The sequence below is a fragment of the Clarias gariepinus genome, chromosome 24, assembly GCF_024256425.1.
Source record: "Clarias gariepinus isolate MV-2021 ecotype Netherlands chromosome 24, CGAR_prim_01v2, whole genome shotgun sequence".
Lineage (NCBI taxonomy): Eukaryota > Metazoa > Chordata > Actinopteri > Siluriformes > Clariidae > Clarias > Clarias gariepinus.
The window spans coordinates 9,480,593-9,503,418 of NC_071123.1; the positions used below are offsets into that span (position 1 = coordinate 9,480,593).

At 38.7% G+C, this 22,826-nt stretch overlaps 1 protein-coding gene across 1 annotated transcript in view; it reads left to right on the top strand.

Moving 5' to 3' along the window:
* Window positions 1-17,031, top strand: part of spns2 (SPNS lysolipid transporter 2, sphingosine-1-phosphate) — a 66,622-nt gene extending 49,591 nt beyond the window's left edge. The window contains exons 6-13 of the mRNA XM_053485287.1: window positions 1,590-1,726; window positions 1,881-2,009; window positions 2,390-2,579; window positions 5,692-5,757; window positions 6,300-6,398; window positions 9,346-9,509; window positions 12,927-12,963; window positions 15,154-17,031. Of these exons, the coding sequence (XP_053341262.1) occupies window positions 1,590-1,726; window positions 1,881-2,009; window positions 2,390-2,579; window positions 5,692-5,757; window positions 6,300-6,398; window positions 9,346-9,509; window positions 12,927-12,963; window positions 15,154-15,165 (834 nt within the window). The 3' untranslated portion in view covers window positions 15,166-17,031. The remainder of the gene's footprint in view (window positions 1-1,589; window positions 1,727-1,880; window positions 2,010-2,389; window positions 2,580-5,691; window positions 5,758-6,299; window positions 6,399-9,345; window positions 9,510-12,926; window positions 12,964-15,153) is intronic.
* The last annotated feature ends 5,795 nt before the right edge of the window (window positions 17,032-22,826 follow it).

The window sequence follows — 22,826 nt, forward strand, 5'->3', positions numbered from 1 at the left end:
ACCTTTGGCCTTGACTTTTATACCCTTTAGAATGGGGTACGTCACGATACACACATCTCCTTTGCTAAGTCTGGTTACTGAAAGTTTTGCATATACTGTAGACATGTGGGTGGAGCTTAAAGAGTGGTGATTGAACGGTCACATGTAGTAGATGACAGACGCGCCCACTCTAGACAACCATTTAAAAAAAAAAACACACAATTCTAGACATAATGAAATATCGATCGTCAATAGTGGTGTAATCACTGTTAAAGCATTTTTCTCGAACCTCCTCAGTCGGTATCATCATTCACAGACATACAGCCTGCTTTCAAACATTTGCATCATCGTAGCTCAGTGGTTAAGGCATTGGACTACGGTTCGGAAAATCTCAGGTTTAAACCCCACAACCACCAAATTGCCACTATGGGGCCCTTGAGCAAGGCCCTTAACACTCAACCGCTCAGATGTGTAATGAAATAAAAATGTAAGTCGCTCTGGATAAAAATTATGGCCATATACAAAAGTATGGCCATATACAGTACATGTACACTAGTAGTATATTTGGATTAATAATGTACCATGCCATGGTGGAAAAGCATTGACAGCGGACCAGTTAATCTGGCCCAAATGCTAGCCATGGGATTAACAGGATACCACATAAATACTCCTTGATCAGGGTAGTGGTTGGTGTAGTGGTTGGCACTGTCGCCTTGCACTTCCAGTGTTTGGGTTAGACATAGTGTGTGAATAAGGGTGTGAGTGTGTCTATGGTTGTGTGGACTCCAGGCCCCCCGCGACCTTGAATACAGGATAAAGCGGTATAGACGATGAGTGAGTAGGTGATCAGGAAAGTAAAGTGAAAATGAGTTGGCAATTTTTTAATGCTTATCCAGTGCAGTTTCTAATGTATGGGCTAATGAGAGGGTTCCTGAGTTCGGAACAGAGCGTTTCTCTAAAACTGTGAGCTGTTTCAAATGAAGGTGAAATAAATCCAGCTTAGCATGAAGCTCCTCTTCGGGAGCACGGCTTAATGCATCAGACGGGTGCAGTCAAGTGGATGGCACTGACTTGCTTTTTCTTATTGTCTGCTATACAGATTCATAATACAGCAAATAAGTGAGAGGACATACCACATATACACACATACACACACACACACGCACACCTGGGAACAAATACGGTAGCATAAAGCATTTGTCGAAGAATCCAATCTGACAGACAGAATTGCTTTTGCTTTTAAAAGGGATGAACCTCTCTGTCACCAAGGAAGCAGTGCACACATGCTCACACACTCAGACACACACTGCTGGGTAAGACGTCAGAAAGACGATAAAGGAGATAACACGCACATCCTAGTGGACTGCAGCTGCTCCCCACAACACATAAACGCACATGGAAGGAGAAACGCAGACGAATAAGAAACAGCTTCAGCATCACCAAGCATCACACGCGTGCAGAAGCTGCACAAAAGAAAAAAAAAAAAACAAAGTAGCCTGGAAACTCAATCATTATAACCTTTTAACAAGAACCAACACTCAAACCAATGTTCCAATGAAGCAGGTTTTTGTGACTAAAGAGCCGCTCCCTGTTTTTTTTTTCATCTATAGGTGTCTCCAGTGTTAGGGGTGACTGCTGGAATTCTCATCTTGTTCTTCGTCCCCGAACCCAAAAGAGGCATCGTGGACCCGTCGACCAGCCGGACACGAACCACATGGGTCTGCGACATGAAAGCTCTTCTCAAAAAGTAAGACTCACCTTCTGTTCTTTATCTGGTTTAACACTGAAGGAATTTGGAGTAAAAAAAAAAAAAAAAAGCACACAGGTGACGTACTTTATGGAAATTACTTTATGATTTAGAAAACATAACGCACTGATCAATGCATTTTTGTCCCCTTCAGCCGAAGTTACATATTCTCATCTCTGGGGTCAGCCGCTGTGTCGTTTGCGACGGGGGCCTTCGGGATATGGATCCCTCAGTACCTGGTCAGGGCACAGGAGGTGCAGGAGACTGCAGTGAGCAAAGACAGGTAACACACACACACACACACGTTTATTTTATTTTGGTTTCTAAGGATCTGACATTTATAGTACATAATTATTAATACAGATAATTTATACCTCACACTATCCCTAAGTACATTTCTATTTTAAGGCTATTTAGGCCAAATGTACAAACCTGTCAGTTCTTTTTTAATTGTCAAATGTCTCTGTTTGGAAGTTTTAATTCCCCTAAAAGTTTTTATAGGTCTACATTAAAAGATACTGTACTTTAGAAAACTATATAATCAGTTGGAGGGGAATAATCATTTCAAAAATATAATCTGCTCCTTTACATCTCATATTGAGAAATCACCATACACCAGTGTAAATATTGGCAAATAATGCCTTTCTGTTTTTTTCTGTCTAGTCTGATCTTCGGGGTCATCACATGTGTGACGGGTCTCCTCGGCGTCGTGATCGGTGCCGCGACCACACGGTTCTGCCGACAGAAGACAGAACGCGCCGACCCCCTGGTGTGTGCTGTCAGCATGCTCGGCTCAGCCATCTTCATCTGCCTTATCTTCGTCGTGGCCAAGAAGAGCATTGTAGGAGCCTACGTAAGTGCACACTTAAAGTACTTATAGACATGAGATGCTAAAGAGTTAACAAACACTGGCATGTAACTGCGAGCTCTGTTAAGGCTTTTCTCGTCCGACATTCAGCAGTGATTTTCTCTGGCACTCAACACCCACTCCCAACTCATTATCTTGTCCCTCTTGTGAACTGAAATAAGGTCATTCCTGGGGTAAGGAAGTAAGTCTTCCATTATTGATCGACTAAGAGTATCATGTAGAGATGCAGTCGGGCCTGAGACCGATTCTACGTAACTGGAAAGTTTATATTATGAAACTTCTTTGTTTCAACATTATAGACTCCCATTATCATCATAATAAGCTCTAGTGTGAGATGTTGTAGGTTAAACCAGCTGGTTGATCTCACAGCTTGTTTTAGAACATGAAAGATGAAATGCAGGTTGCTGTCACATTATATTTTAGGCATTATACCTAGGAAAGATAGTGAAACTATCAGGCAGTGGTGTAGTCAGAACAAACATCATGCATTATGTCATCTAAAAGGGAGAAAAGTGTTGCAACAGAACTGATAAGATTCTGCAAAATCGCAAAAACGTAACTGTCCATGACTAAGACTTGATGTTAAATATACAGTACAAGGGGTGTTCAGGTCAAACTTGGACTTGGTGGTGAAATGTTTTGTGAGTGAAACCGATTGACACCCCTTGTAGTACCGCTGCTGACACTTCCTGGTTTAGAGTAGATTAGTCGTGTGGTGGTGGAAATACCTGGACGTGTAGTTGAGGTAGAGTTTGAATGCCACACATCCTGTAGTGCCACTACACCCACATCAACACAGATGCCTTCACTGCCACAAACCACAAAAATTCCAGCTGAGCCAAACAAGGTAAAGAAAATGGCTTACATGAAAAACAACCAGCAGTGCTTTATGACTAAGTTGCACCTTCATGTAAGATGTTTCTTCTGCATGTCATATAAATATTCATGTAATAGTAAATTTATAATAATATATACAGTATATAATATATACAGTATATAATTTAAAATGTTCTCCTCTGCAAAAGACTCACTGCATATTAAACTTATATTAAAGTAATATTTTACTTTTTCACCGATGCAAAGATCATACGTTCGTAAAGTGCTCCAACTTACAAATTTTCTAGACCCCTTTAAGTGCAAAAGAAAATTTACAACGACAAATATTAAACTTTAGCCTTGATTTAATTTTTTTTTATTAACTTTAATACTCACCATTTATTTACTTGACTTTAATATTGTAGTTATTTATTTAAGTCATAGAGTTTGTACTGCAGACCTTTTCACTGGTAGAGTACATTTTAATTAACATCGTCATTAGATTCAAGTTGATATAATAAATTTGTGATTTGTTGATTTAATTGGTTTGGAATAACTAATCAAGAGCTCAGTAATAAATGCAACGGATTCCCCCTATCAGTTCCCATGCTGTCTTTATGTTTCCATGTCACATGCTTATTTGTCTGTGCTTTGTTTTCGATTTAAGTCATCTCCTCCCCTGCCTCACTATCTGTCTATCTATTTAAACCCTGTTTTTTTATCTATCCAGTTGCAAAGCCTTATCAAAGTCCTAGGCTTGTTTTTAAGTTCTCCTGGTTTGGACTCTGGTTTGAGTTTTCTCATCTTGATTAAGGATATTGTTTTTAATCTTCTTTAACCCCTGCCTAAAATATTGACAATGATTATTGGATAACTCCTAATAAACAGAGTTTGATTCCTGCTTTAGACACTGCTTGGACTTTCAGAGTGATGGGTTGAGGTTTGCACAACTGCAGCAAAAAAAAAAAAAGCTCTTAAGCAAAGGTTTCCAACCCTGGTCCTGGAGTACCCCCTGTCCTGTTTACCTAATTAGTTAACTACACAGTAAATGTGCAGAGGGAGTTCTCCAGGACAAGGGTGGGGAACCGGTGCTCTAAAGAACCCTTTCGTCTGAAGCCATAGGTTCCCTAATTTAAACAGTTTCCCTTTTAGAAAAAAAAAAAAGTATTTTTAGGTAGAAGCCTTTAAAATCTGAAACTGTTGTTACCATTCTAAGAACCCTGAAGAAGTCAGTGTAGAAGCTGAAGGTTTACAGCCATAATAAAAATCCTAGACGGTGAATCCAGACATTCTAACAGCGAATGAAATGTTATGGTGACAGATGTGGGGTCGAAGAATGTGTACGGACAGGAGAGATAGACCTAGTAAATGAGGGAAGTAAGATTAAAAGAGAGAGAGAGAGAGAGGGAAGAGGATGGATGTCCAGCAGGGACAGCTGCCATCTTGTCTGCAGACACACTGATCAGCCTTCGTCCTTTCACTGGAGTCCAACAGGGATTACAGTCTCTGTCTTTCTGTCTATGTCAGTCACAGGGTCTCAATCCTATTTATCATGTGCACGCACAGAAGATGAACATCTTATTCTCGATTTCAGAAATGACCATGTCCTCGGTCACATTCCGATACAGGCCCTACAAATTCATCCAGTTTAATTCCACAAACACCAGGCATTCCGCCAGCCGTGTCTGGAGCTCAGGGATGCAACACGCCGATCACTTACAAAATTTGACACTTGCATTTTAATTTGACGTTAAGCAATTCACCCAGCCGGGGTAGCAGATGGAACTAAACGCTTGTTACTGTACGTGCTGTGCTATAAGGGCTTCTTTTCTCTCTCTCTCTCTCACACACACACACTTGCTCTCTCTCCAGAGACTGTTGAAAAGGAGACGGATGTTGAAATAACTGAACTTTTAACAAAATGCAAAGTTCAGCTTCTTGGTGGACAGTAGACAGTATGGGGAGTCTGTCTCTGTTTTATGGTCTGGGAAAAAAAGCAAAAAAAAAAATAAAATAACTCAATATGCTCAATTGCTCTAAAATTGAGTATTACATTTCCAAATAATGCAGCCGCAACCTACTGTAATTGCATGTTTTCCCATTCCAAAGCATTTTTTTCTTTTTTAATTTGGTGGAAGAGAGTACTGTAGCTAATTTCATCTTTGACCCACAATAACCTGACCTAAAGACATTTTTCTATTTTAATGTGATGATTTTTTGTGTGTGTGTGTGTATGTGTGACGAAATAAATGATGATTAATACATATTCTCTTCTTTGTAGATCTGCATCTTCATAGGAGAGACTCTACTTTTCCTAAACTGGGCCATCACAGCAGATATTTTAATGGTACGTACATAAGCCCGGGTTTATCCCCTGTTACTGATATAAAGTTAGCGTTTTTTTTTTTTTTTGTGGTACAGGTATGTGTCTTATTGTGAATGCACGGAGGGCTGCAACAGGCTAGGTGGGGTCCAAGGTATAATTGCTGTATCTGATTGGGCTTAATTTGAACTGTGCTTGTGGAAAATTAAAATGGAATAACTATCGAGATGAGAGGGTGTTTTTTTTTTCGGGGTGAAGGAAGTGAGGAATCGACCGAGGAGCCAGAGAGAGAGAGAGAGAGAGAGAAAGATCATTAGGGCGGCTGAGCTAAATGAAATAGGACTTCCTGCAAATTGCAGAGACTCTAGTCTGCTGAGTGTGCGAGTATATACAGTATATGTGTGTGTGTGCTAAGAGAGCGAGTGGTGCTAACACTTTACAGCACACTCGGGCTCCACTCATCTTCTGGAATTTTTGTATTTCACTTCAGTAAGGATTTATGATATTACACCCTGGCCTCCTGACCTTTACTATTTCGTCTCTCTTCCCTTTATTTCTCCCTACAGTATGTTGTCGTACCGACCAGAAGAGCCACGGCTGTCGCATTTCAGGGCTTCACTTCCCATTTGCTAGGGGATGCAGGCAGTCCGTATCTCATAGGCCTGGTAAGTACTGTAGGAATCTCCACACTTACTATTCACATACAAAACCGCTCCTGCGCTCTGAAAAACTCACGATCGATCGCATGTAAATTACATTAAGTCTGGTGCAGCAATGCAGCAGTGCAGAGGTTTTCAACCCAAGCACGTTTACTATACGTTATTGTTATATACTTTCCCTGTTAAGGGGAAATAAATGCACTGTAGGCAAGGTGGCGTAATGGATAGGACTGTGGCCTGTCACCTCCAAGGTGTGTGTGAAGTTTGCATACTTGGTGGATTTCCTCCAGGTACTCCGGTTTCTTAAGACATGAGGAGTAGACCAATTGGTGTTCCCAAATTTTCAGTGCGATGGGTTGGCACTCTGTCCAGGGTGTATCCCAGCTCGTGCCTGAAGTCTCCTGGGATACACTCCAGGCTTCCCGTGACCAGTGAAAAAAATGCACTGTAAGGAGTGTGCACACTGTTACTTTCCACATTAAATTACTAGAATACAAACCAAACAAATGATCAAGGCGCAGGTAGTTTAATAGATCGTAGATCTATAGACACCTTGCACCTTAAAATCCATCTTTAACAGACGTGGAATTATTATTATTTTTTTTTTAATCATACCTCTTCCCAGTAGGAAACATGTACTTTCAGAATGCCATTTACTGGCATGTTTACGGACATAAAGACACAAAGCCATTCCCCTTCGGCTCTTTGACCACCGATGTAAGACAATAGGTCCTTCCACTCACCACGCTTTTTACGTCAAGGGCCATTAGGTTTAGCTTGCTCTCAAAGGAAGTGTTCTGGGAAGAAAGTGAGATTAAGGCCGCTAGTGGAAAACAAACGGAATTAGTAAACCGGTACTTCCACTAGAACAGGGAGGAAAAAACACCACAGCATTGAGCCAGACTTTCCTTCGACTCCTGTTCAGTATTCCCGGGATTCTGCAGATGAATGCTAGAGGCTTTTCCAAGTTAAACAGCAACTCCTGTACAAGCTCTTGATAAGTTCGTCACCCCTGCCATGCATGCTATTGACCAGAGTCATTTCCTTAAGGTCAAGGCTATTGTTCTTCTGAAATTCCTTCTGATAAACACAGTCCCTCAAAAAATGTAGGACACACTGCAAGTGAGGGAAACACTGCCATGAACAGAAACGATCAAAACACACACATAATCACACTCCCTCAGACATATGAACCCTCAGGTGAGGCTGACATGCCTGTAATAAGCTGTTTGTACAACACAATCTCTCAATCATAGTACAATATTGGAATTACTCTAGTGTGTAAGCCTTAGGGGACTCCCAGCGTTTAGAATTAATCAGGCCTTCGGCTTGCTAATCATTAAAATGACAAGCCATGTACCGCCTCTAGGGTTAGAAAGTTTTATTACATGGTAAGACCAGGCATGTTGAGACCTTTTAATGTAGCTGCCAGAACAAGTCCAAAGGCTTTATTTATTTAGAACACGAAAGCTTTAATCCGCTAATGGGGCTGATTTGTTCTAGTACAAATGAATAATTATCGACATTAGAGAGAGCTTTTTTTAAAATCTGAATGCATACTGACATATTCGGAATCGTCTACACGGTTTCACAGTTGAAATCAAGAGCGTCTAAATCCAGTTTTGCTGATCTGCTACTTTCCACCGAATCTGATATTTAAAGCAATTAATTTTTGCGGAAGATCCATCAAATATATTGATTTAGGAAGTTTAAAATTGATGCAGTTTGCGCAAAATCCTGTCTTACCCCTCAGATAAGGGCGCATAGTCACGGCTAGTGATGCAAAAGAAAGCTTTGCAGCGTATCATCCTTCGCTAGCGATCGGAGAAGCATCCCACGTCAAATATGACTCAGCTATTTCACGCCAGAGTCTAACACGCTGGTGTGAAGGGGAACAGTGACGCACAGAACTCACGGAAATGCTCCAAGCTCCGGACAAATGTGAATTGCAGAAACACGGACACGCAGGTCCAAATTTGACTTGAGAAAACCACACTGGTGTGATCAGATCTTGACAACCGCATAGTAATTTCCCAAGATGTAGAATGGACAAGTGAAAGATTCTTTTTTCGACACAGAAGGCTCAATTCTTAGTATTTCAAGCGTTGAAAAACCTGTGAGGTTTGTCGAGGACATTTATTCTGCAGTTAGTTATCAAGAACACCAGATATTAACGATGCCTCATTTCACATGGTGAAAAAATATATATGCGCCACTTCATTAGGGATACCTGCTTGTGTGCGAAGAAATCGCTCTGGGCTTAGTGGGTGGCGGTGTAATAAGGTCAGCTATCGCCGATAATCTACAAATTATTGACATTATTTAAAAATAATAATAGTTCTGCACGCCCTACATAATCTCAGGATCTCACCCTAGGCTTCTCGCCCTGTTAAAATGACTAACAGCGTGATTTTGGCAGCAGGCTCAATTTCCAAAGAACACTCGCTTATTTCTAAGTGCATATGCTCAGCAGTCCTTCTCGTCCCAGGGGGAGCCATATTTCATCGCTGTTGCTAGCGGATTAGCAGTACAGGTTGGACAGGGTGAGAAGATCCTCAGTATCACTCCTTAGCATTGGATGGTTAGCGTTACAAAGCAGACGCATGGTGGGAAACATGCAAAACACTTTCATAATTTGGAAACCTGTGTTTTAGGGACCTGAGCATAATTGTAATCATGTTTGCGTAACCTTGTTATGGATTAAGGAATGTGTTTGTAACTCTGTCCAATTATAAGCTTTTAATTATTAATTTATGATTAAAAGCTTAATATCTTGTGAATGGCATTAATTCAATGCCATACAAAATATATTGCGTCTACATACTTAAAGACACGCTTCGGTCTATTGGAACCATATACAGAAATCATCTTAATGGATGACTGGCTGTCTGCTATGCTATTGTTTTCTAAAATATATTCTTTGTGTGTCTGTGTGTCTGTGTGTGTTCCTAAGATATCAGACGCTCTGCAGGAGAGGTATGCAACGTCAGTGCTGTGGTCATTCCTGAGCCTAGGCTACGCCCTCATGCTCTGCCCCTTCGTCATCGTCCTCGGGGGGATGTTCTTCCTCGCCACAGCCCTCTTCTTCCTTGACGACCGGGAAAAAGCAGAGAGACTGTAAGTGCCTTCGCTTTGACTCATAATCGTTTTTCGATCATAAACATATTAATACTATGTGTTATATCTTTATGGAAAGCAACACCCCATACACACGTTTATTTCCATCCCATTGAACCCTCGATTCTACCCAAGCGCCGAGAAGCGAATGGGTAATTTTTCATTATCATCAAATAATAACGGGCGTCTAGGAAAAAAAACGGCTGTTGCCATGGCGATTATGGTGATATTGGCAGTGCTTGTGGACTGGTGAATGGCCTCAGGTGGACGAGTTAATCTAAGAGGATGAACGAGTGGAAAAACGGGATAAGGGAAAGATTAAAATCTGCCTCTGTCGAAACAAAGAGATTTCTGCAGCACAGATGACAGACTCAAAAAAAAAAAAAAAAAAAAAAAAAAAAGCGCTAGTAGTTTGAGAGGCCAGTATATTAACAAGGACAATTTTCAGCTTAAGCAACGGCAAATATAGATAACAGCTGCCCTTGAGCTCACCTGGAACTAGTCAGAAAAAAAACACACGTTTGATCTCAGGCTCATGCACTGGGTGACATTTTGTCTAGTAAAACAAGAATCATGGAGAAAGTGGTTTAAGTCAGCAAATCTGCAGTGCTGACTGAAGCTGTTCTTCACGCACACAGTATCACAATTCACCGCTTGTTCACTTGGATCATGTGTAGAAAGTTACAGCTTGCCATGTTTACAATCAAATAAAAATGGCGCGTTGCAAAAACGCATATCCCCGAGGGCTTGGATGTGGGCATCACAGTGCCTTAAAAGGCAAAGACAAGCAGAATTTCAGATCCATGAGCAGGAGATATGACTCTCCTTTCTATTATCGTGCCAGCTTCCTGTGTTTGCTTCCGTTTAGAAATGACTTCCTCTCAGTCTGGTTGGAGACATTTTTAGGTGGGGTGGCACTCTTACCGTCTGTAGCTGTCTACGGACTCCCAGAAGGCCAGAGCTCATTACTTTCCCACGATAGAACTTGGGCTTAAACCAGTTGAACTAATCAGGCAGAATCAGTAATCCAGCTCTGTGATGGCAGAGTAGTTGTATGTTGTGTCTAGCACACACTCTGTTCCAACTTTTGTTTATATTTAATGAGTTCAAAGTCAATCATTTTTGCCCTTACTCATGAAGTTTTCCTTTAAATTTCCTTTATATACTATGGTGTATTAAACTTGTAAGGATGTAATATGTAGCCATTACAAGTTAACAATTCCCTCATGGAGACTTCTACAGTACGTAGCACCTCCTTCTGCGGTCTGTGTACCACCACATCATTGTGCACTGTGGCTTAGTGGCCAGACAGCATCGCATCCTGTGTATCAACCACATTAAAGCGGGTGACATTCAGTAGCTGTGAATACCCAATATACCGCAAAGAGCATGGCACGCTTCCTGAGAACGCAACAATTTCTGAAGAACTCCAGTACAGTGACTGTGGCATTCATAGATAAGCATTCTTACGCCATACATTGTCAACAAGGCTGTCATTCTTTTCCTAAGCTGCTGTAATAAATAGGATAAAAAAAAATGTTTGTAGAAATGAAAGGGAAACTAACCAGACAAAAAATACCTTCAGTCAAAGGATACTTTTAAAGGGCACTATTTAAGGCACTAGTAGACTTTTAAGGGCACATTTGTGCCTAAAATGTCCCTGTACAGTACTGTATGCTTATATCAGCGGGAGTAAACATAACAACAATAACATGCAGTTTTCCAAAAAAAAAAAATGTCATGACCTTTTAAATCCCCTCCCGAGAAAATGTTAGGGATGAAAAATGTACGGGAGATCACAATCAGTTTACAAAGAAAGCCTCACAATAATGTTTGCCCATCCAAGCCTTTAGTTCACAATTCATGATTATTTCTAAGGATTCAGTCTGCTATCCTTGGTGACCTAGCATCTCTTTCTCTCTTTCTTTCTCTCTATCTATCTATCTATCTATCTATCTATCTATCTATCTATCTATCTATCTATCTATCTATCTATCTATCTATCTATCTATCTATCTATCTATCTATCTATCTATCTATCTATCTATCTATCTATCTATCTATCTATCTATATCTATATAGATATATAGGGGGCCCAAGCAATGTATACATACTTCAGCATGAAAAATATTGTATATGCCTCAAGCATCAACGATGGTGCAACTTCTGACATCTTTAGAGGAAACATAATACTACACATTGCTGCCATAATTCAATCGAGTCTTAAAAAATGGCATAGATAACAACTGTTGAAGTGTGTATACATTTTTCAGGCCCATCGGTATATTACATTAACATCAACACCAGGTGAACTGAGCAACATCAATCACCAGCTTTACACCAGTAAACCTGTCATATTATCATGGGCACTCAAGACCCGCCCACGTCCACCGGGATCAAAGCCCAGTCTGTCCTGGAAAACCAATGCTGAACACATCACGAAAAAAGTCAATCCTCGTCATGATAGAAGAGCTCAATGACCTGGCCTTCAAAGTTCATACAGTAGAAGTAGATGGGATGCGTCTGACAAAGAAGTCTAATCCACTGAGGCCTTACCCCACCACCCGCAGCAATGCCAATGTCCTGGTCCAAACACCACAGCACCTCATGGTATATAAATAAAAACAAGTAGCAGAATGAACAGCATTCACTCGCACGATGTCAGCTATTTCTGTGCCTCCTAGTCTGTGACTTATTATTTCTTGGGTTTAGTCTTTTTTTGGCTGAAAGGGAGCCATTTATAGAACAGAGTAAGACACAAATTGCTCACAGATGCACTCACGGTCACATAGACAGACACACACTCACACACAGACACACACATACACAAATACACGTGTGAGACTCATCCATCCCATCAGTTTTGCCGCCGTGGCATTGTTAAGGGCCCTCAGAGGTACAGTAAATGGATGTAATTTGCCAGTAAGATAAAGATGATTAAACAAATGTGAGTCAATTTTACATTAATATTTAACAAACCATCTAAAGAAATAGTGTACATTGAATCATATGGTGGAGTTTGTCTAAAATGCAAATGAATTCTGTTGAACCTGAAGTATCAGCGAATTTTATATTTGTGATAAATGGGCGCAAAGAACCACTTGCTTTATTCTTCGAGGATCTGACGTTTAGATTCTGCTGAGTCTAGGGGAGTTTAGAGAAAAAAAAAATTTGCATTCTGACTGATGGAACAAGCTGTCTCCCCTGTCAATCAGTGTGATACAAACTAATGTATGCTTATGTATACAGAAGTGGTTGGATAACGCTGTAATGCAGGAGGTTTTTTAAAAAGGGAGCATGTTTTTAGGGTAAGGTTAAAGAGTGGGTAGGAGTAAAAAAAAGATGAAGAAAAACGTGTGTGTAATGGTTATCTGTCATATCTCATCATATTTGCCTTTTGTCTTTTTGTTTCTCAAGGACGAAGCAGCTCGCCCAATCGCTGTCTGCAGTAAAGGTAAGACAGAGTCAAAGTGCACTTCACTGAGTCACTTAATTTGTTTCAAAAAGCTTTCAAAGTAATTTTCTAGGGCAGTGTGTAATTTCAGTGGCATTTACTTGCAAGAATTTGATGATTCATTTGTTGGTCTCCAGAGGAAACTGGGGAAAGAACGGATCCCATTTTGCCATTAGTAAGATGAGAGAACAAACAGCCATTTAATATTTATAGAATTTAATCTTTACAACAAAAGAAAAGAGAACTTTACTAAGGTCAAAATGAATCCATAAAGTCTCCTGATATGTTTGCGGCAGTGAGGGTAAAGACTGTAGGAAAGACAAGAATTGAATAAAACTGAGCTGGAATGATATTGATCTCATTTCTCACAGCTGTTCTCTATAATAGCTGATATCTAGCACCCTTTCACGAGCACATTCCTGCCCTTCCTCCTCCTCTTATCAACCTCACACACTCACACTTCACTCGTGCCAATGCGTGTAATTGCCAGAACCCCTGCTTGACTTAAAAGAAAAGATCGAAGAAAATGAAGAAGAAAACAAAGCAACAGGCAGGGAATTGTCCACGTCGAGCTTTTCAGCATTACAGACATTTTTTTACAATGGGTGTTTGGGTGTACCCAGCTAAAAATAACAGAATCAGGGTGGTTTTACTGGGGTGGCTTTCTGTTTTGTATGTTGTTGTGACTTTAGTTTGAAAGGTTATCGTTTTGGGGAAAGGCAGTGCAATGGTGCAATGAAACTAGATTGATGCTGCCTGTTTCCCAATAGAAAAAATGGCACATGGTTTTCAGAGACGTATTTCTCCTTTGCTGAAATCAGAGGCAGGGACCCCATGATATCCTCCCTCCTTTTTGCAGCATTATTTGCCAATTTTAGGTATTTCTCTCTTCCCTTAAATTGCAAGTGTTTAATTCTTCTCAGTCATGGCTTGCATAGATATTACAGTGCTTCATAAAAAGATGAGCAAATATCCATTGGCAACCATTAGACTAACTACTGCACACAACACAATGAAAAGCAAGAACATATGGCATTTGAAGCGTAAGTCAAAGGAATGCCGAAAGCTATTTGCTAAAATTGCAGTGCTGAAATTATGATCCATTAGCATTTTACTGGTGCAAATCTAGATGCTGTAGAGATGAGATAAACCCAGATCTAATTATGTACCTCTCCAAGGGAATACAGCAAGTCTCAGGATGTGCTCTTGAAAGTCTGAAGTCTCTCAGGAGAGTCTTTAACTGAGGTTATCTTGTAAGGAGCTAAACGGGGTACCATTGGAGATCCTGGACCCCTTTGAAAACCTAATATACTGGGCTCCCAACCTCAAAAAAGCCAACCATTTTCCTAACTGGCATAGCATTTTTTTTTTTTTATAAAATGACACCTTACAGCACTCTTAGCAATGGTTTAACTCTTAGCAGGTTTGAAATTCCCCCAAAATTTTAGTACATTAGTATCATTCAGGCATATCAAAACGGGTAAAAAAAGTGGTTATGAGAAAGTTTGCGTGAGTGTGTGGCCTCAAATATATTTATTCATGGGCATGTGCTATTAGAATAAAAAAACATCCTAACCCCTACAGTAAGAAATGGCACCCTTTTCAAGTGTATATATAAATACATTTTTACGCTTTTATTGTTGACAATAAGGGTAAAAAATTTATTCCAGGCACAGTAGGCTTTGTAGTTCAATGAAGTTAAGGGAAATTTAACACAAATGTGCATTATTGCTTTAAATCCCATAATCCGATGTTAAAGCGAATTTGGCCGGACCAGTTATTATATTAGAATAGTGTCTGTTGGTATGTATGCACATGGGGGATATTATTCTGACAACAATAGTGCTCTTGGCACAACGCTCTAACTCGTGTTGAGTTCAAGCCAGTTTAATGAAGCTTAAAATGTACATTGTTGCAAGCATAATAAGATAAAAGAGCCAAAAAAAATTGACTTTTTAAACATTGTAGACAGTAAAGACAAAAGCCACAAAAGGGACCCCGGTGTTTTTTTTCTAATAAGTAAAAATAGAATATAAAAAGATCAGTGTAAGATTTTGAAAAAGAGTTTTGTCAGACTGACCCATAAGCAACAGAGGACAGATGGTACGGTGGCTTCGAAGTGATAATTGCATGGGAACATCCTGTTGGGAAGCCACTCACTCCCTCACTCACTCTTTCTCTTTTTCATAGGTCACCAAGTGAGAGAAGGTCTGGAGTGGGAGGATTGAGAGCAAGCCGAGGAGTGGGCGAGGTGAACAGAAGGGAGACGGAGAGGGAGGGAAAAAAAGAGAAAGAGGAGCTGGCCCACTCGACACATATGCTGCACATCACCATCATCACCGTCGTTGCTCATCATCTTTACTCATGCCCTGCTCTTCATGTCTGTTGGGTGGAAACTGAACTTGCTTTGCTGAAGAGACCCAATCACATTCCACTAGGGAAGTGGAGTGCAATCTGTGAAGTAAAGCTACACTGGCAAGTCAGTCATCCTGCAGCTGGTGGGCAGCTCTCAAATGAAGGCCAGTAGGGATACCAGAAGGGTTAAAAAAGGGGCTCAATAATCCCCTTAGTGCCATACTACTGAACACGGACACGCACTCTGTCCTGTCATGCTGCCTGTCGATCTGCACCAAGTGCCATAGCATCACATTCCCAGAACTGACCACGCCTACAGCCAAAACGAGCTCACTGATTGGTTGTGTAAATATGGTAATGAAGGAATCAGTGATCTCAGAGTCATCGAAGGGGAAATAGCTGTACGGTTTAGCCCGCCTTAATAACGTCGGCATGGACAGATGTCTGGTTCCTGGTCATCTTCTTTAAGTCTGTTCTGTCTGTTTTCTTAAATCTTTCTTTGTCTTAGCACTTACTGTCGTAACCCAGTGCCAGTCAAATGATGCAATCAGACTACATAATCACCCATAATATATGTGCGCTCTAATTTTTACAATATCCATAAACAGGGAACCCAAGGTGTGGGTCAAAAAAAAAGGGAAAAAAAAGAAAAAGAAATGCCATAAAATGTAGAGAAACACTGGAGTGTAAATATGAACTTCGCAAATCCGTTTAATTTCATCAGACTTTCTAACATTCACACTTCAAATAACATGCCAAGGATTAAAAAAAAAAAAGAAACAATATCAAGTCTTTAGTGGCTTGTGATAATGCTGTTCTTTGAGGGATTCTTTACAAGCTGCCAGCTCAGTCTAAGATTCAACACTCACTGGTGTGTGAGAATAGGTGTCTTTGTATGCTGGGTTCCAATATTCCAATGTTCCGAAGTTGATATCCCTTTCTGAATGTGAGAAAGAAAGAGCTTGAATAGTGATACGTCTAACTTAGTCACAAGTTAAACAGATATTGACAACAACAAAAAAAAGGTTTCGTTCAAAGGTTAAGGGAATATACTGATATTAGGTTAAGTATTGGATTACTTTGGAATTACATAAAAAGAAGGTGTTAACCACTTCCTGTTTTTATGATCACGTAATGAAAGAATTTGTAGATTTGGTAATTATAAACTTAGCTATTATAAACAGGTCAAAATTAGGGATTTTTTTACAGAATGACGCTAAAATATAAGTTTCATAAATAGTGATTTTTTTTTTAATGTTTGAAATGCTACCAAGTAGACATAGAATTAAGTATTTGTATAAATCAGGAGAAGCACTTTCCTATTAAAGCCGTCCTGGGTAAGGGAAAAAGAACAAAGACCCACTAGAGTTTACCGTTTTTATCGTGAAAATGAGTTATTGCTGTTTCTTGAATGATTTGTAAATACAGTTTATTGTAAAATATGCAATTTTTTAAAAAATCAACTTAGCCTTTCGAAACAAAGGCAAAGCTTTCATAAGAGCAATGATCTCAAATTTTTCACGCCAAGTTGCGTTGCCGTTTTAGTTGTTTTAAGTTTAGCGTATATTCGTCACAAAAATCCTTATAGTAATCATAATAATAATAATAATAATAACAACAGGTTTAGCCTTTTTTCACATTGAAAAAATAGCACCTTGGATATAGATTGAAGGGAAGTGTCATTTGTCTAGAGATCGAAAAAAAAAGCAAAAAGCTGTATTGTAAAGTTTTGACTCGTCACTGGGACTGCAGGACGCCGTGTTTATTTCTCGGCGCTTTCACCACGCCAGGTGAAAAGCTATCTGAATGTGATTCTGTCCAATCCAATGTGTTTACACATGCAAATTCATTTTTAATTAAGCTTTTTGTATTCATCTTTTAAGGATGTCTTTTTTCCCTGTTCTTTTTACAAATATTAGTTTTATATCTGATGATACTATAAAAATGAATAATTATGCAGTGATTTTAATATATATTGTAAACTAGCTTTGATGCAAGGTATTTATTTTTCATTTATGTATTAGCATTTTTAAGAAATCTCTACACATGGAATAGAAGCTTCTGAATATTAGATTTTTCTTTTTATAATGCTCTGTTTGTTGTTATTGTTGAAAAAAGCCTGGATCATCTCAAGGAACTGTGCTCATTCATACTCATGCACGCACACCAGCTTATGCACACATACCAAATGACAGCACGGCATGAATTTACATTACACCCGAGTCCTCCTAGACCAATCAAATGTCACTTTTTATTTATGCATTTTGCACATTAGGGTTTGTTCAGGGTTTTATTTTATTATTTTATTTTTTGTCCCTAATTCTGTAGCTGTACACTGGCATTATGTGCTATAGGACCTGTACCTATTTAGTCACATTAAATATTCAACTACATGTTTAGTCTTCTTCTTTTTTTTTTTTTTAGATGATCTAGGCTTGAGAATTACAATGCCAAAATGAAATCACCATCAGTAATAAACAAGACCTATTTTCTTTTTTTTTTTCAAGATGGCTTTAATTGAAGAGTCATGCAGTTGATGGTGTGTATCGAGAATGTGTTCTTCTTTCTTGTCATACAAGAGTTGTGTATAAAAAAAAACCTGTTTCTGATGCCAAGCAGAAACTTAAAGGGAATTTTATTTTTAAGAGCAAGTGTGATTTAAAAGAACAAGAAAAAAGTCCAATTAAACACTATTATTACTATATAGTTACTGTGACACTCCAGCTGGGGTTATATGAGATGTAAACCTATATATATGTAAGTGATGAAAATAAACTTATTTAATCAATCCATGAACAGTTGTGTGTTTTTTTTTTTTTGTTCTTGTTTTGTTTTGAATGCACGGACAGTTTAGTCTATATTGAAATGCAAATTTAGAATAAAGAAAAGACAAAATGATGAATAATTAAAAATAAATAAATGAATCTCAGTCAGTAGTCTTGGTCAGGACACCTGATATAGGGGCTTCGCAGAAAGGGTGCATGCATGAACGAGCTTTAATATGAAAAGTACTGCATGCTGCAAGTACCCAAGAAGGAATGAAGAATGGAGACTTTCACAGGCTCAGAACAGAAGCATTTCTTTTTTTTCATTTCTCCGAACATACCAATGGAAAGAGGCACTGAAAGAGTTAATCTGGATGTTGGGGGACCTAAATGAAGTCCTGCATTGTAGAGAAATTTGTTCTGTACCTCAGTTGCCCAGTAGGTTTCTGTTTCTTAGAAGGGAAATGCTTAGCTGCCAACTTGTGAAGAAGGTCGCTAGTGTGTTGACAGCACACACACACACACACACACACACACATGAAATACACAAAAAGTGGCTGTGTATGAAAAAAAATACTGCAATACGTGTCAGGCCAGAAACAAAATGCACACACTAGCTCTTTTCACACATTCACCTATCACTAGAATATTTGCCCAAGGTGGAACACATTCACCCCAAACTGCATGCAAAAGCAGAATGAATCGGTCATGCCTGAGTACAAGATTACTTCATAACCTGCAACTCAGGTCTGGCTGGTATAAAGGGGCTACAGCGGCAAAGCACAACCTCCGTTGCAGGGAAAGAAAATAGCACAGAAATACATTTCCTAACCTCAGTGCACCAAATGTCTGTTTTTCAGTGTGTTTGGGTAATTGTGACTGTAAGATGGCATGCTACAGAATATGACACGGAGTTCATGCTTTTGGAATAGTGACTCCAAGGTCCTTATGCTTTAGCCCTCCTATTCAGTATCTCTGCAACCTACTGTACATTTATTGTATGTATTCTCATGTATTCTCAAAGAGAAGCAGATTTTGTTTTTTATTCATGTAGGATATAAAAAAAAACACAGTATTGCTGCTGTTTTTTAAAATGTATGTTATACTGTACATATAATACAGAAAATGTGTGTAGCAAAGGAGCTACTTCTGAAATTTATGCAACATGGAAGTGACTGGTATAAAGTGACAAGTAACTTGCTTTCCTTAAAAAAAATCCAACTTTAGCTGTTTTGGAGAGACGATTTTATACTGTATGTTCCCCCAAAATGACCATTTTCAGCGTTCAAACAATAATAATTTAAAATGCATTTTTTTATATTTCCTTATTGATACCAAAAGTGGTTTAAGTTACTAGAAGCATATAACCTGTAAGAATTGCTGCTTGTTTTTGTCTTTTTTATAAAAGCTATTTCAAACCATGTCAAATTCATGTCTTACTAATTTAGCAATTTAGAATAATACCCTTTTTCAGGTTTATGTCTTTTTATGTTTTCCCTAAATGGGAAAAGTTTCACCTGAATGACAATTAAGATCAAGATTTGAAACAAAAAAATAATAATTATGGACACTACATAAAAGGGCATAAAATTGTATTTAGCAGATGTGTTTTTTTTATATGATAAAATATTAACGTGCATATTTACAAAAAAATGCATGGATCAGGATCTAAAAGCATTAAGTATTATGAAAAATGGTGTTATACTGTATGATCCCATCTGAAAATGACATCTTACACCTTGGTGAGAGACTTTTTAGCATCAATATCATGTTTTGGCCGAAAGCATAAAAAGTCATGATTTGCAGACATTACCATACATTATTCGATCGTTTCATTATCGAATGCTGACACTTTAAAAAGCAGCAAACATAAGGCTTTTAGAGTCAGAAGATGTTATGCATGCTTGGGAGCTGTCAAATGTATAGATCATGAGACTTAGGATCCCCCTTTAAAGGTAACAGTGTTCTCACGAATGTTGCAGCAGAGAAACTCATTTTGAGAGCGTACACAATTTTTTTTAAGGAAATAATAATAATAATAATAATAATAATAATAAAGATTTAAATTATGTTTAAAAAGTTGCATTTGTATTTGTATATTAATTTCACTTGGCTAATACAGTACAGTGATGGCCAAAAGTATTAAGACAACATATGGCATGTATTCTCCCTATGAACAAAACAGGTGACGTCACTAATTAGTTTTGACTGAAGCTTTGTGCTAATTAACTAAAAAAAACTACTGTGACAATAGGATCCATGTCCTGTGTCATCTCCAGTCCTAATTCCAATCAAAAACTTTCGGAAGGCAGTAGTGGTTAAGAAACTGTGTTCTGTATATGATCTCCAGGAAGCAATGAAGCAGAGATGGATTGAGCGAATGACACATGAGTACATGAGTAGTGCAGACGTCTTTTTGACTCCATCCCAGCCGGATACATGAAGTCATCGGCTTTGATGAATGAAGAACTTCATGCTAAATTTTGATTGCAGTATATCAATCAAATTATTATCTTCATGGTCATGATGATAGTTGAAAAAAATTGAGAAAGTCATGAAAACATTGTATTGACTGTATGTACAGTATATGTAAATATTACAAACACAGGAACTAACAAATCATGAACTTCATATTCGACCTGAATCTCTATTTAGATGACATGAAAATAAAATATATTAGCCACATGGGTGCACGAAAAGGTGAAAGGGGAGCGCTTTCAAAGTCAACACGCCCAAGCACGGATCGACAGGAAATACCAGGGTGTAGTCAGGAAGACATGGTTCCCCTAAACTCAGCTGGAAATTCCACATACGCTTTCCTTATAACTGTTAAAACAATCCAGTGAAAGAAAAATGGCACAAGCAGGTAATTTTAGGTGCACTTCCAACCTTAAATAAGCAATAATATTTACGGAAAATATTACTGCCTGATTTTATTGGGGTGCTATTATTTTTCATAAGTGCCTTTTATGGCCAGGGTGGTTATCTTTTATGTTGTCTTTTCAGCGTGAGTCTCGTTATACAAGTCCGGACTTCATGTCCGCTCAGTGTCCCCACTGCCTAATTTTAGCTGCGTTTAAAAGTGTAGAATTATATGTCAGGAAGTGGATCTAGATAATGTATGGGGGGATAATTTGCACGGAGTATGTTCAAAAGCATTTCCCCAGAACCACTTCGACAAATTGTGTAATTGCTAAGGCCAATGAAGTCAAAACAAAGACTCTGGCTTTAATGAAAAGCCATGACGCACTCAAACCCGTAAGAATACTGGTCAGATCCATTAAACGTGCACTCAGTGTTGCTTGGTAAAGTAGTGTTTTTAAAGTTGACATCTGTCAAGTTCCGCCCACAAAATCACAAAGCCCTCGAACCTGCATTTTTCTCCACTCAGGAGGTAAGCGTGTCATCAAGCACACATAACCTGGGTCGGGATACTCACCCGTGGTTTACATGCTACTACAGGAATGTGGTTGAAACTACGCTGACCTGCTGTACAGCAATATCTTTCAGCATATTGAAGGAACATGGCAGGAACGTCTATTTTTAACATGCATTTTGGGTTAAGGTGTCTCTGTTCTTATGCTAAAGCCTAACAAGTGAAAACACTTACCATTTAATTCAAATTCCCAGCATTCATCTCATGCAAATGTGATTTGATTGCGATTTCCATGTATCTGTTCCTGCCCTTAGGCCGAGTTTATTCAACTTCAAATGTGCGCTTAGATTTTCAATATTTAAATAATCAACAGATGTATAGCATAAACATAACAATTACATAACAATTACCTTCACGCTAGGTTACGCATTACTAAATGCAAGCCTTTTCTATAAAGCAGTGTGAAATTGTATTTCATCATCATTGTTAACTTTGTGCTACGAGTTTTATTACATCTTCAAATGTGAAAACACGAAGACACAGTCGTTTTATTCACTACATACATTTACAATTATAATGGATTTTTTGTTGGTGTTTGGTCTTAACATCATACTGTATGATACTGTATTGTATGTATCAGTTTCAACACACACACACACACACACACACATATCGCAGTCATTAAATAGAGTGGTATAAATTCGATACTATAATATTATAATAATAAATGGCAGCGATATATACACCAATGAGCCATAACATTAACACCACTGGTGGCAGATTGATGGGCACCAAAGAAGCAAAGGCTAGTCAGTCCAGTCAGACCTCACAGAAACGCAAAGACACACAATGTGTATGTGTAGAACTAATAGAAATGGTTCAGATAGTTAAGACTGTTGGTTACTGTAAGGCCCTTAACCCTATCTGCTTCAGGGTGCTGCTTCAGGGTCCTGCATCTCTAGCCCAAGCTTCCTAACTGGGATATGCGAAAAAAACAAAAAAAAACCTGACCTTCCAATCAGTTACCCACAGTCCTAACCACCACTGTACTGTATATATAATAAATATCAGACTTGGAATGGAATGTCCCCAGTTATTAGTTAAATAATAATAATAATAATAATAATAATAATAATAATAATAAATCTCACTTTACAATGATCTCACTAGTTTGATTCTGTTTTCCAAAATATGAATCATCAACCAGTAGCATAATTTTAGTCACTTAAACCCTGAGCCGACAGTTACAGTAAGGATAAATGAATAAACTCTAAACGCATCACACAGTAACTCTTGTACACATTAATCGAGGCGGCTGCTCTTTGCTCTGCAAGCGTCATTTCTACCCTCTCACATGCATGACAGTA